Source organism: Theropithecus gelada, chromosome 7a (genome assembly GCF_003255815.1).
Source record: "Theropithecus gelada isolate Dixy chromosome 7a, Tgel_1.0, whole genome shotgun sequence".
Taxonomy (NCBI): Eukaryota; Metazoa; Chordata; class Mammalia; order Primates; family Cercopithecidae; genus Theropithecus; species Theropithecus gelada.
Window position 1 is genome coordinate 19942157 of NC_037674.1, and position 14607 is coordinate 19956763.

General features: G+C 42.2%; 1 protein-coding gene and 1 long non-coding RNA gene across 4 annotated transcripts in view; one reads left to right on the forward strand and one right to left on the reverse strand.

Annotated features, from left to right (window-relative positions):
* Positions 1 to 5904, forward strand: part of CTDSPL2 (CTD small phosphatase like 2) — a 111769-nt gene extending 105865 nt beyond the window's left edge. For all 3 annotated transcript variants that reach the window (XM_025389714.1, XM_025389715.1, XM_025389716.1), the window contains exon 13: positions 950 to 5904. In XM_025389714.1, coding sequence (XP_025245499.1) covers positions 950 to 1015 — 66 coding nt within the window. In that variant the 3' untranslated portion in view covers positions 1016 to 5904. The remainder of the gene's footprint in view (positions 1 to 949) is intronic.
* A 5805-nt stretch (positions 5905 to 11709) lies between these two features.
* On the reverse strand, positions 11710 to 14370 carry LOC112627464. The gene is made up of 2 exons (XR_003120182.1): positions 13486 to 14370; positions 11710 to 12688 (listed from the first exon to the last, which is right to left on the reverse strand). It is a non-coding gene; the product is annotated as an uncharacterized LOC112627464 (long non-coding RNA).
* Positions 14371 to 14607: the final 237 nt, after the last annotated feature.

Below are 14607 nucleotides of genomic sequence, written 5' to 3' on the forward strand. Positions count from 1 at the left end.
GGATTACTGGCGCCCGCCACCATGCCTGGCTAATTTGTTGTATTTTTAGTAGAGACTGGGTTTCCCCACGTTGGCCAGGCTGGTCTTTGAACTCCTGACCTCAGGTAATCTACCTGCCTTGGCCTCCCAAAGTGCTGGGATTACAGGCGTGAACCACTGTACCCAGCAGTAATCCCACCATTTTGGAAGGCTAAGGTGGGAGGATTGCTTGAGGCCAGGAGTTTGAGACTAGCCAGGGCAACATAATGAGACCTCATCTCTACATACATGTATACATACATACATAGATACATACATACATACATAAGCAAGCAAGCAAGCTGGGCATTGTGATATGTGCCTATAATTCCAGCTACTCAGGAGGCTGAGGTGGGAGGATTGCTTGAGCCCAGAAGTTTGAGGCTCCAGTGAACCAGGATTGTGCCACCGCATTCCAGCCTGGGTGAAAGAGCAAGAGCCTGTCCATTCATTCATTTATAAATAAATAAACAAATATTGGGAGGCCAAGGTGGGCAGATCACCTGAGGTCAGGAGTTGAAGACCAGCCTGGCCAACATGGTGAAACCCCGCCTCTACAAAACTCACAAAAAATTAGCCAGACATGGTGGCTGGCGTCTGTAGTCCCAGCTACTTGGGAAGCTGAGGCACAAGAATCGCTTGAACCCAGGAGGTAGAGGTTGCAGTGAGCTGAGATTGTGCCATTGCACTCCAGCCTAAGCAACAGAGCAGGACTCTGTCTCAAAAAATAAAAATTAAAAAAAAAAACTTCAATGACAATTTTTAAAAATCTAAATTTAACTCCATCTGTGTAGTGTTTCCGTTTGGCAAACAAAATATGTCATAAAATAAAAACTGGTATGTTTTCTCTGCAAGGTAAGAATATCTATGTTATGAGGATCATATCTTTGAAATTATATGCCTTTTTAAAAATTGTCTTTTTTCCACACAGAATGAAGATGTTCGACCACACATCAGAGACAGATTTCGCTTGCATGATTTGCTGCCCCCAGATTAAGTACAAAGACTTGTCAGATCACTGAAGGGGGAGAGAATGCAGGACCCTTTTGGACTAAGACAAAAACATTGCCATTACTGTTGAAATTTTGCATTTTTGTACCCCGTCTTGCTTTTCTTATCTTTGGTGCCCAATAATAATCAAGGGTTACAGAAAGAGACTTTATCTATCTCAGATCGAATACATATAGTAGGTAGGCTAAAACAGAAGAGTCTTTAGAACTAGTGCAACTCCAGTGAAATTTTTTTATGTACAGGACATCTGCAGTTTATAAAGAATTCTGTTTCTGCCACCAGCAGTTTGACCTGTAGTCACACAGGATTTTATGATAATAACAGAGATGAAAATGGACTTTTATTTTCTCTCTGTTTGGTGCTCTAAGTGGGTTTGTAGCCACTTTTCTGTTACTTTATGATTCTCATTTCAACAGGAATGGCCAGTAAAAGTTGTTTTATTTTTCCTGTTAAGGTTTATAACCTTTTTACATTTTTGACCTGTATTAGATTAGAATTTCATTATGCATTCCGTTTAGTTGAGGCGCTTCATAGTTTTCTGGAGATAGTCAGTTTTTAGTTTTTTATTATACATTTGAATGGCCGTTTTCCTGCTTTGTCTGCCTGCACATTGTATATTTGTTTAAAAATATTCTCTACTTTTAGTCCATGTAAGTTTCATTTAGAAAGACATGCATTTATATTTTGTTTCTGTAATATTCTACTGTAGGTGAAATCTTTTCAAAAATCAAGAGACTGGGTAGATAAGAATATATGAATGACTAATATACAAAAGATTTAAACCATTGTGATGGCGTATATTCTCAAATGGTAATATCTTGCAATGGCACACAGATTTAATGGATAAAGGTATACCTCAGACTTCACTGTGCTCACAAATCTTTGAGGAGAAAGTTTGGTCACCTGTTTGGCTTGATTTAGTTACTGCTGCCTTTGGTTTTCTCCAGGAATGAAGTATTCAGCACAGTGACTCAGTATTTTTAGTTATTTTGCATGGGCTGGTAGTACCTCTGTTATGCCCTCAGTTACAATCAATTTAAAACTGTGTAACAGTCTTGGTACCTAACAGTAGCTATGCATAATCCTGTGGCACAGTACACTCCCAAGCCACCAATGCAGTTAATATGCTCTCATAGTGGTTTTTCTATGCTATATGAAAATAGTCTTCAAGCCTTGGTTCTCTAATGCAGCTACCACAGAGGTTGATATTTTTATAGTGGCGTGTAATCTCCTTTTCGGGAGGCTTTTTATGGAAGGTAGAATTTGTAAAAGTTCGTATGCTTTGCCTCTCAACTGCATTAACATGCCACAGGCTCAGACTGTTTTTGTGTAAAGGATGTCAAAGAACGGCACTTTTTCTAAAGAGAAGTTTGATATTTTGTATGCTTGTTAAGAAAGTACAGTATTGGAAATTAAAGGTGGACAACTGATAATTGAGGAGTATGTCAATTAATTTTTTATGTATATTACCTGTTTACTTGTACAACTTACTGTACAAATTACATGCAGCTTCATTTTCAAATGAATCCTTAAAATAAGGAAATCTTTTTAGGAAAACATTTAATTTTTGTATTTTTGATTTTAAAGGCATGAGTTATGTCAATTTTCAGTGTATTAATGAAGATTTTAACTTTTCATCAGGTTGAGTGTTTTCTTACTATATTATCTGTTGTGTATGTAGTTAGCATATTGTGTCACTGAACTGTTTAAAAATCTAGCATGTAGAGCAAGCCTGTTTTGTGGAAAATCCTTATTCATTAAAAAAATAATCATGGCAGATTTTCTGCAAAAAAAAAGCAAAAGCATTTGCAATTCAGAATACTGATTTTTTAAATTTTATTTAAAGAAAGGTATTTTGCTTGCAGGAAAAAAATACTACAGATTCATTTTAATGAGAATCTTTGAAATGTATTTATCTTTAGGGCATCTGGGCATCTTTATGCTGTTTGTCTTCTGTCTTTCTTGAAATAAAATGTACATACGTTACCTTTACATATGCTCTTGCTCAAAATTGTGAACCTAGTTACATTTCTCCCTGCTCCCTTCCTTTTTGTGCTCAAACAGCGAAACCCAAAATTTATATAAGATCTGAACTTTCAGCATGCATTCTGTTTGCTGAAAGATTTCCTGATTTAGTGCATTCTCAAAGGGCTTTCCCATAATCTAAAGGGAAATGTAAGCACCTATTCTCTTGTGCCTGTGGGCACTTCAATAATAAAAACCAACTTTTTAAACTAGTCATCTTTTATCAATGATAAAGTTGTTTTCAGTCCCACGCTAGGAGAGTTCCTTTAGGTCAGCTGATCAAGCATAAGATGCTTCCGTAAAGAAATAAACTAAGAAAATTTTATATGGCTTGAGAAAATTTCTTGAGGCCAAATTAATATTTTTTTCTTCATTACTTTGAGTCATTTTAAATTGGTTAATACAAAATTTAAGATAATTTACAGAGACAATTTAGCCAGCTTCCTTCCACCTTAATATAATGTCTTGTCTTCCCTTTATCCTCTCTTTTCTTTATCTGTTGGTAGACATAAAAAATTTCCATTTAGTTAATCAGAGATGTATATTTTTTAAATTGAAATGTGCCCAGCCCCTTCAGCTCACACAGGAAACATGAACTCAAAAAACTTGACTAGTAAATGCAGGAGAGGTAGATACCTGATGAGATACAGCGAAAGTGACCTGTATACACATTACAACTCTGGAGTACATATTAAAGTCATGCTATTTCCAGTGGTAAATGTCTGGCTTTTGAGACATTCTTTTAAATATTTGTATCATTGTTAGGATGTTTTAATCAGTTGTTTTTTAATTCCATGTAATATATGTAGCCCTCATCAGATTTATATCACCATATTTCTCCTTGTGTCCTAAGAGAATTGATGACAATTCGTAACCATAAATTGTTTTATATTAGCTAGTATGTATATTTATTTTTACCCAATGGCTTTATCTGTTTCCCAAAATTTGTTTGGGATTTGTTAAAAGCATTGTGTAACTTCTATAAACGGCTATTTTCTTGTAACTGTCAGTGAAATGAATGTGTACATTGGTTTTTTTTTTTTGTATTTCTCCGGGGTTTTTTTTTTTTTTTTTTTTTTTCTTTCAAGGGTTAACAGAATGGTTTTTTAAAAAAATTATCTTTGGCCAATGACTTTTTCAGCTAGATCTTACTTTCATTCAGCCTTCTAAAGAAGTTCGTTTCTCATTGTTCTGTTCCGTCAACTTGCCTGAAAGAGACTTCATCTCATCAATGAAGAAAGCATTTCATTATTCCTACAAATCTTTCCTGCGAGCACAGAATTCTTCATAAGGACCAGATCTCTTTCATGTCTGTGTCAATCACATAAAGCTAAAATGTAAAGGACATTGAAGCCTTTATTTAATTGTACTAATATGATGGTGTTACATACTACATCATTAGCTAGTTAAGGTTTTCTGACCTGACTTCTCTTTGTCTTCCTAGGTATTTATTTGTTATCTCTTTTAATCTTGTGTATCTAAATTAACTTAGTTAATAGTTACCCACCGAATAACTATGCCAAGCAACTAGTAAAGAATGTTTATTTTATTTCCCCTTATAGGGGAAGAGTGGACTGGGAACAAAAATGTGTGGGCCAAAAGGCCTTAGGGTTGTCATTCATTCACTTTCTTATTCCTCTTATGAGCTATAATTGAGTATAGTATTTTTTTAGTGGTGATGTGCTTATGTCATTACTTCTTGTGTCTTCCCCTGAGTTGAAAGCCTACGACGAACCTGTATAAAATACATTTAAGAATTTTCATAATACGAACCACAAAACTGGGTATCTTATATTGAAATGCTACTTAAGTTATTATTGGAATCCAAGTCTCACTAATTAGGATACATTTTTATAAAATGTTTCTCTGTATCTTGAATTGAAATTACTTGCCCAGAGGTGAGAGTTCTGGGGGTATAACATGATTTGAGATCTTTTTTTAAAAAGGGTGGGGTGGGGAGGAGAGAGTGACAAGTTTATACTAGTTTATGCTTTTGATATTAGTATTTTAAGATACATCAGTTGGTTCCTAAACCTGACCATTAGAATTACTCTGAGGAGCTCTTAAAATAGATTTCTGGGGCCTACCCCTGGAAAATTGTCTCACTGGATCTCGAGAGGGGCCTGAGAGTTCTGGCTTTTTTGGTTGGTTGGTTGGTTTTTCTTTTTTTTTTTTCTTTAAAGCTCTCCTGGTGATTCTAATAGCCAGTATTGGGAAATCAGTGTATTAGCTAAGTGTGACACTGGTTTGAGAGTAGGCAACAGAATTAAAGTTTACTAGATATCTCTTTGTGGTAGAGGTTTTTTTTTTTTCTTTTTTTTTTTTGTTTTTTTTTAACTGGGACCAGATTTCACAGAACTTATTCAAGATACATGGAGGAATAATAAAGAAGATTGAGGCTACTGCTCATTATCATTTTTGTCTTTCATACTTTTTTAAGGGTTTGCATTTCTAGGACTTGGAATAGTTGACCATATACATAGCTAAAGGACATGTCCCTGAATGAGACCATTATATATATTACCTGTAAAATATTTCACTATTTTTTTATTTTATAAATCTTTGTAGAAATAAGCAATGAAATACTACTTTCATCTTTTGAAATGGGATTTTTCAAGGCAGTGTCCTTTTGGCATTAAGGTAGGGGGGAGTTAATATTCTCTCTGCCTGTTTCCACGTGAATCAATATAAAGTCATGGACATTTGAAAATCTCAATTTAATTTCTTCTTCTTTACTATGCAGTATAGCCGTGAACAAGTAATGTAGATTTAGTTTTCTCATCTTCAAATGCCCTGATCACCCTACCTCACAGGGTTGTTGTGGGGATAAATAAAACTTTTATGGAAGCACTTCTCTTTGATGATATTTTATCAGCCATCAGAAACAATATAATTTCTAACAACATTTTTGTACAGTGTTTTTTTTTGTTTGTTTAGAAGAAGATAATTTTTTTTCACATTACTTTCCCTTTTGATGTTGAAAAACAAAGGAAATTGAGACTTGGAGAAAGCTGTGACCCAAGACTGTGCAGTTCCTCTGGGAGACTTGAATTTAGTTATCACCATCATACTCTATTTCCCAGTGCCTTGGCATTTTGTATGATTATGTTTGTACATGAATACAAAGCTTTCTCAAGTTTATGAGTCTATTTAGCCAACAAAATGTTCTTATAAAATGTAAGGAGTACACAGTGGTACAGACTAGACCTACAGGTAATAATAATTCATTTTAAATGAAGAAAATTTCAAGTTCTAGGTGTACCTCTTTATTTTATAGTGTTTTCCAAAGATCACAGAGCTAGGACTAGAATGTAGGTCTCTTAATTACCATTACAGTGATGATTTTAGAAGGAAGGACATTATCACTGGAACTACTATGAGCAGAGGTGAAAAACACTTGAAGATACCAACCAGAATAAAAGGGGTTGGTTTTGAAAAGGAGAGATGAGATGGCAACAGCGAACCAGATTATAGTGTGCTAAGATGAGGAATATAGTCGTATGAGCTAAAATAATGAGCCAATGTAACTATAACATAGTAGTGCTCTGGTCCCACACTAGTTTCTCTGATGAGACTTTGTGATAGCTATTTTCCCTAAGCTCCAAAGGAGTGTGATGCACACACAGTTTTGAAAGCCACTTGAGAAGTAAGTGATTGCACTGTAACATTCTAATTCAGGCAGATAGTTGAGAGCATGGTCAATGAAAGCATGAAGTTCAGAATCAAAATTGAATTCAAGTCCCTGAAAACCCAGCCACTTACTAAGCCAGAGGGTTGTTACCTACCTTTCAGAATTATAAGGATCAAATGAAATGTCAGAAGCATGCTATAAACCATAAAGCAATATACAAGTAACATAAATGGAGATGTTAAAGCAGGTAGTTCTCAAGGAGGGATGAGAACTCTATATGGGGCTCTGAGAGATGTTTGAAGCCAGAAGGCAGGAATAAGCAGTAGGATCAGGATATTGTAATACCACAGGACCACGGATGTCAGGGAGGGTTTTTAAGAAAGAGCAGTGGGTTGCATTTTTTAAAAGACCCATTAGGCCGGTCGGGGTGGCTCACGCCTATTATCCCAGCACTTTGGGAGGCTGAAGTGGGCGGATCACTTGAGGTCAGGAGTTGAGACCAGCCTGGACAACATGGTGAAACCCCATCTCTTCTAAAAATACAAAAATTAGCTGGGCATGTTAGTGCACGCCTGTAGTCGCAGCTACTTGGAAGGCTGAGGCAGGAGAATCGCTTGAACCCAGGAGGCAGAGATTGCAGTGAGCCAAGATTGCGCCACTGCAGTCCAGCCTGGGTGACAGAGACTCTGTCTCAAAAAAAACCACTACTATGTATTAGGCACTATGCCAGGCTCTGTGAATGGTCTAGAAGGTGGCAAAACAGACAATGCCTTAAAATCTTAAAATCTACCAGTAGAGAAAGTCAAGATCCTTAAAATATTTGTTAAAGGGCTAAAGCTAGGCTTGGTTGTGGGGAGAGGAGGCTCAGTTAGGGGAGTAAATGATCAGGTGTGTATTTTAAAAGATCGCTTTGGAAATAAGAGTGGGTGGGTGGGAGGCCAGTTAGAAGTTACGTAACTGTCCATGCAAAGTATTCCCTTTCTCTAAGACAGTTAATGCACTGGATGATAGCATCATAGTGGACAGTCAGGTCAGAAGATTGTTAAGGTTCTGGGGAGAACCTCTGGGCTTGTGTGGTTTACTGAGAGCTTACTAACCATGTGGATTTTAGGCACTCCCTGAGGAAGGCATGTTTTTTCCGCTGGCCAGATAGGAATGGGAAGGTACTCTAGGATTTTACAGCACTCTGTAAGAGTAAATATGGAAAAATATATGGAAGTTGAATGGAGACAGTTTCATGTCTTAAGACTCACGGGGGTAGGGTTTTGGATTTTCGTTTTGGCTTAAAATAAAACATTTTAACTTTATCAAATCATATAAATAAAAAACTTATTATTTATTTATTTATTGAGATGGGATCTTGCTCTGTTGCCCAGGCTGGAGTGCAGTGGTGAGATCTCAGCTCCCTGCAACCTCTGCCTCCCGGTTTCCAGCGATTCTCCTGCCTCAGCCTCCCTAGTAGCTGGGACACAGGAGTGCACCACGATGCTTTTGTATTTTTAGTAGAGAGAGTTTCACCACGTTGGCCAGGCTGGTCTTGAACTCCTGCCCTCAAGTGATCCGCCTGCCTGCTTTGGCCTCCCAAAGTTCTGGGATTACAGGCATGAGCCACTGTGCTCCGCCAAAATTTGTTTTTACATGTACTCTTTTTCCCAAGAAATCATTAGAAAAAACGTAATGACTCCATAATTTTGCACTTTTATAAACAGGAGTTTTGACCTACCCCTATTTCCAATTAAAACAATCTGCTCTTCAGCCTTAACCTAGTCCAACTTTATAAGATTTTGAGTCTGATGCTTAAAGTACTTCCTCTTAAAAAGAAACTATAAGGCCAGGCACGGTGGCTCACACCTGTAATCCCTGCACTTTGGGAGGCTGAGGCGGGTGGATCACCTGAGGTTAGGAATTTGAGACCAGCCTGGCCAACATGATGAAACCCATCTCTACTAAAACTGCAAAAAATTATCTGGGCATGCAAAAAATTATCTGGGTGTGGTGGCGCAAACCTGTAATCCCAGCTGCTCAGGAGTTGAGGCAGGAGAATCGCTTGAACCCGGGAGGCAGAGGTTGCAGTGAGCAGAGATTGCGCCACTGCATTCCAGCCTGGGCAACGAGAGCAAAATTCCATCTCAAAAAAACCAAGAACCTATAAGCACTCTGCTTCATTTGTGCTGTCCATTTACTCTTCTATAGCTTTAATGATGAAACCTTTTTTTTTTTTTTTTTTTTTTTTTTTTGAGATGGAGTCTGCTCTGTTGTCCAGGCTGGAGTGCAGTGGTGCGATCTCAGCTCACTGCAAGCTCCGCCTCCCGGGTTCACACCATCCGCCTGCCTCAGCCTCCCGAGTGGCTGGGACTACAGGCGCCCGCCACCACGCCCGGCTAATTTTTTTTTTTTTTTTTTTTTTGTATTTTTAGTAGAGATAGGGTTTCACCGTGTTAGCCAGGATGGTCTCAATCTCCTGACCTTGTGATCCGCCTGTCTTGGCCTCCCAAAGTGCTGGAATTACAGGCATGAGCTACCGCACTTTTTTTTTTTTTTTTTTTTTTTTGGGATGAAGTCTCACTGTCACCTAGGCTGGGGTGCAGTGGCACAATCTTGGTTCACTGCAACCTCTGCTTCCAGGGTTCAAGTGATTCTCCTGCCTCAGCCTCCTGAGTAGCTGGTAGAACTCCTGACTTCAGGCAATCCACCTGCCTTTGCCTCCCAAAGTGCTGGGATGACAGGCATAAGCACTGCACCCGGCCATGATGAAACTTTTTTTGAGGTGGGCTGGCCCTGTTGTCCAGGCTGGAGTGCAGTGGCACAATCATGGCTCACTGCAGCCTCAACCTCCCAGGCTCAAGTGATCCTCCCAGTTCAGTCTCCTGAGTAGCTGGGACTTACAGGTGTGCGCCACCATGCCTGGCTAATTTTTTATTTTTTGTAGAGATGGAGTCTTGCCATGTTGCCCAGGCTAGTCTTGAAATGAGCTCAAGTGATCCTCCTGCCTCAGCCTCCCTAAGTGCCGGCATTTTAGACATGAGCCACTGTGCCTGGCCTGGAACTTCTTGACAGAAGTTTTAATGTTAATTTGTTAAGAAACATTGATTACCCAGTCTGCTCATCTGTAAAATGGGAATACTGTCACTGTATTTCTGATTATAGAGCTCCCCTAGAGACTAACCTTTGAGTCACAAGTGTTTTTGTGTGTGTGTTTTGAGACAGTCTCACTCTGTTGCCCAGGCTGGAGTGTAGTGGCGTGATCTCAGCTCACTGCAACCTCTGCCTCCTAGGTTCAAGCGATTCTCCTTCCTCAGCCTTCTGAATAGCTGGAACTACAGGAGTGCACCACCACACCAGGCTAATTTTTTGTATTTTTAGTAGAGACGGGCGTCTCACCAGGTTGGCCAGCCTGGTCTTGAACTCCTGAGCCTGCCTCAGCCTCCCAAAGTGCTGGGATTACAGGCGTGAGCCACCATGCCTGGCACAAGTTTTTTGTTTGTTTGTTTTTGTTTTTGTTTTTGTTTTTGTGACGGAGTCTCGCTCTGTAGCCCAGGCTGGAGTGCAGTGGCACGATCTCAGCTCACTGCAAGCTCCGACCCCCGGGTTCACGCCATTCTCCTGCCTCAGCCTCCCTTGTAGCTGGGACTAGAGTCGCCTGCCACCACGCCCGGCTAATTTTTTTTTGTATTTTTAGTAGAGACGGGGTTTCACCGTGTTAACCAGGATGGTCTCGATCTCCTGACCTCATGATCCGGCCGTCTCGGCCTCCCAAAGTGCTGGGATTACAGGCATAAGCCACCGCGCCGGGCCCCGGCACAAGTTTTATGGACCAAAGGAAGTCCCTAACACATAGGTCTAGACTCTTGTTTTCCTGCTTCCTCATTTGAAAAAGCAGTATACACACCACTATAAATGAATTCTCAATTTCTGCTTTGAAAACAACGCTGCATGCACATAAGCCCATGAATTTTTCCATAGTACCTTCAACCCACATGCCCCAATTTTTTGTTTTGTTTTGTTTTTGATAGAGTGTCGCCTAGGCTGGAGTGCAGTGGCACAATCTCGGCTCACTACAACCTCTTCCTCCTGGGTTCAAACCATTGTCCTGCCCTGACCTCCCAAGTAGCTGGAATTACAGGCATGAGCCACCACACCTGGCTAATTTTTGTATTTTTAGTAGAGACAGGTTTCACCATGTTGTCCAGGCTGGTCTCAAACTCCTGACCTTAAGTGATCCGCCCGCCTTGGCCTCCCAAAATGCTGGGATTACGGGCATGAGCCACCACGCCCGGCCTTTTTTTTTTTTTTTTTTGAGACAGAGTTTCATTTTCGTGGGGTAGGCTAAAGTGCACTGGCACAATCTCGGCTCACTGCAACCTCTGCCTCCTGGTTCAAGCGATTCTCCTACCTCATCTTCCCAAGTAGCTGGTATTACAGTGCCTGCCAACATGCCCAACTAATTTTTTTATTTTTAGTAGAGACAGGGTTTGCCATGTTGGCCAGGCTGGTCTTGAACTCCTGATCTCAGGTGATCCGCCTGCCTCGGCCTCCCAAAGTGCTGGGATTACAGGCGTGAGCCACCATGCCCAGCATTTTTTTTGTTGTTGTTTGTTTTCAGATGGAGTCTCTCCCAGGCTGGAGTGGAGTGGCACAATCTCGGCTCACTGCAACCTCTGTCTCCCGGGTTCAAGCAATTTTCCTTCTTTAGCTTCCTGAGGAGCTGGGGTTACAGGCATGTGCCACCACGCCCGGCTAATTTTTGTATTTTTAGTGGTCTTGGGGTTTCATCACGTTGGCCAGGCTGGTCTTGAATTACCTCAAATGATCTGCCTGTCTCAGCCTCGCAAAGTGCTGGGATTACAGGCATGAGCCGGTAACAGGCGTGCCTGGCCAGTTTTCAGGTTTTTGACTTAAGCAACTAGTTGTCACTCAATCTCCAAAGGCATCCTCTGTCTTCTATTTCTCCCTTCCCCTCCTCCTCCATATCCAGTCAGACACTATATTAGTCTGGGTTCTCCAGAGAAACAGAATCAATAGGATGTGTATATGCAGAAAGAGATTTATTTTAAGGAATTGGCTTACATTATTCTGGGAGCTGGCAAGTCTGAAGTCTGCAGGGCAGGCAAACAGCCTGGAGACCCAGGGAGATTTGATGCTGCAGTCTGGAGGCTGAATTGCTTCTTCCTAAGGGTCTTGTCTTAATTTGAACTGACTGGATGCGGCCAGCCCTCATTATAGAGGGTAATCTACTTTAATCAAAGTCTGCTGATTTAAATGTTCATCACATCTAACAAATACATTCATAGCAACAACTAGACTAGTGTTTGACCAAAAACTGAGTAACATGAGTACCATTGTCTAGCCAAGTTGATACATAAAATTAACCATTACAGTCACTAAGTTTCATTGACGATGACCTTTAAATATTTCTCAAGTTGGTTTCTTCCTCTCCAATGCCATTGCTTTAATTTAGGCTTGTGTTCTTCTCATTTAATTAATTCATAAAATACTTACATATTCGTACTATGCCAAATGTTGGAGATACAATTGTAAGATTGTGTCCTTAGGGACTTATGTTCAATCCTTTTCCTGCCTTCTTTCTTGCCTCCTTCCAATCCAAATCCACATTTTTTTTTTTTTTGGTTTTGTCACTTTGATGCCCAGGCTGGAGTGTAGTGGCCAGAATGTGGCTCACTGCAGCCTCGACTGCCTCCGCCTTATATATATTTTACATATATACAAAACGTATATATATATACATATATATATATACACTTTTTTGTTTGTGGTAGAGATGGGGGTCTCACCATGTTGGCCAGGTTGGTCTCGAAATCCTGGGCTCAAGCGATCCTCCCCATTTGGCCTCCCAGAGTGCCGGGATTACGGAAGTGAGCCACTGCGTCGGGCCCCAATCCACCTTTATAAATGGCTGCCTGTAGATCATGGCCCCTCATATTTTAACTGGGCTGTAGAATATGTATTGAAGGACTATCTTTATAAAATGTTTATTTGTAGAATCTGAAAAGATACACCGGAAAGGGGGAACAATGGTTACCACTAGAAAGAACGGAGCAGAGCAGCTGATCATTGTATCTACCTTTTTTTTTTTTTTTTGAGACGGAGTCTGACTCTGTCTCCCAGGCTGGAGTGCAGTGGCGCAATCTCAGATCACTGCTGCAACTTACACCTCCCGGGTTCAAGTGATTCTCCTGCCTCAGCCTTCCCAGTGGGTGGGATTACAGGTGCCCACCACAGGCCGTGTGTGTGTGTATATATACATATATGTATGTGTATATATATACATATATGTATATGTGTGTGTGTGTATATATATATTTATTTTTATTTTTTTGGTGAGACGGGGTCTTGCTCTGTTGCCCAGGCTGGAGTGCAGTGGCGTGATCTTGGCTCATTGCAACCTCTGCCTCCTGGGTTCAAGCAATTACCCTGCCTTAGCCTCCCCAGTAGTTGGGATTACAGGCGTCCGCCACCACACCCAGGTAATTTTTGTATTTTCAGTAGAGGCGGGTTTTCACCATGTTGGCCAGACTGGTCTTGAACTCCTGACTGCAAGTGATCCGCCCCCCTCGGCCTCCCGAAGTGCTGGGATTACAGGCGTGAGCCACCGCGTCCTGCCCACGTATCTACCTTTTTATCACATGAATGTTGTACCAAGTTCGTGTATTACATATTTGAAAATAAATTGCGAAAATAACAAAAACAAAATCAACTGGCTAGCCCTTTAAAATCCTGCGGGGGAGCCCAGTGGCCCAAGGGCGAAGTTTAGCCCATCTTGCCCTTTCTGGTCAGTGTACCTGTTCCGTTTATCTCTGACTGCGCCAGTCAGTCAGGTGAGGGACCACTGGAATTCCTTTTACCGGAAATGCACTTCAGCAAATGCCACTTGCTCTCTCCAACTTCACTTTCGCCAGCGCCTACCTCAGGAAGCCTTCCTTCATCCTCCGGCCCCCGCCACCGCTAATGTTATCCTTTTACATTCAACCTCATAATGCTGCTTTTTGTTGCAGTCATCACAGTGTCGAAATTTGTTTACATGTCTATCTTTGCTACTTGATGGAGGACAAAGATACACCTTATACCTAGCATAGACTCCAGGAGGTCCGAAATTGTTCTGGGAAAGAAAAAAAAAAAAAAAAATCAATGTGCTGGCCTCAAAGCGGCTCACAGAAAGGGAAAAGCCTCGAAGACTGAGGCTCTCTTCGATTCCTTCGTGACTAACTCGAGGCAAACATGCCAGGAACGCGGCTCTCACCACCCGCTCCTGCATCTGCGCCCGGCGCCCGCCGGATTCCAGAGGGGTCCCCTCCGCCTAGCGCGCGACAGCTCCCTCTGGGGTCCCGGAAGCCCGGCCACCGCCCCCGCAGGCGGGCATGGCCTCAGAGCCTTCTTCTGAGCGCGGCGTGGGTATCCGCCCGCGGCCATGGACCATGATCACAGTGACCAGAGGGACGGCCCACCCTCAGGTTGAAGCGGGGTAGGCATTGGCAGGGGACGGGCGACGAAGACTGGCGAGGCTCAGGCGCCAGGCAAAGAACCACCCTACTAACTTCCTGGCACTTACGTTTCCTACCCGGGGCCCAGAGTCGGGTGGCGGTCTTCCAGCTCCACGAACTCCACTGCTGTTCTGTGTTGTAGGAAGCTGGAAGCCCGACCCAGCACTCCGCCCCCTGTACCCCTCCCTCTGCTCCCTGTGTCCCTCTGCCCCTCCCTCCGCCCCTCCCTCCGCCCCCCCTCCACCCCCCTCCGCCCCCCTCCGCCCCTCCCTCCGACCCCCCCTCCGCCCCCTCCGCCCCCCTCCGCCCCTCCCTCCGCCCCCCTCCGCCCCTCCCTCCGCCCCCCTCCGCCCCTCCATCTGCCCCTCAGCGCCACCGACCGCGGTCCCCGCCCACTTCTTGCCGGCGCGCGTCGCCGCCGCC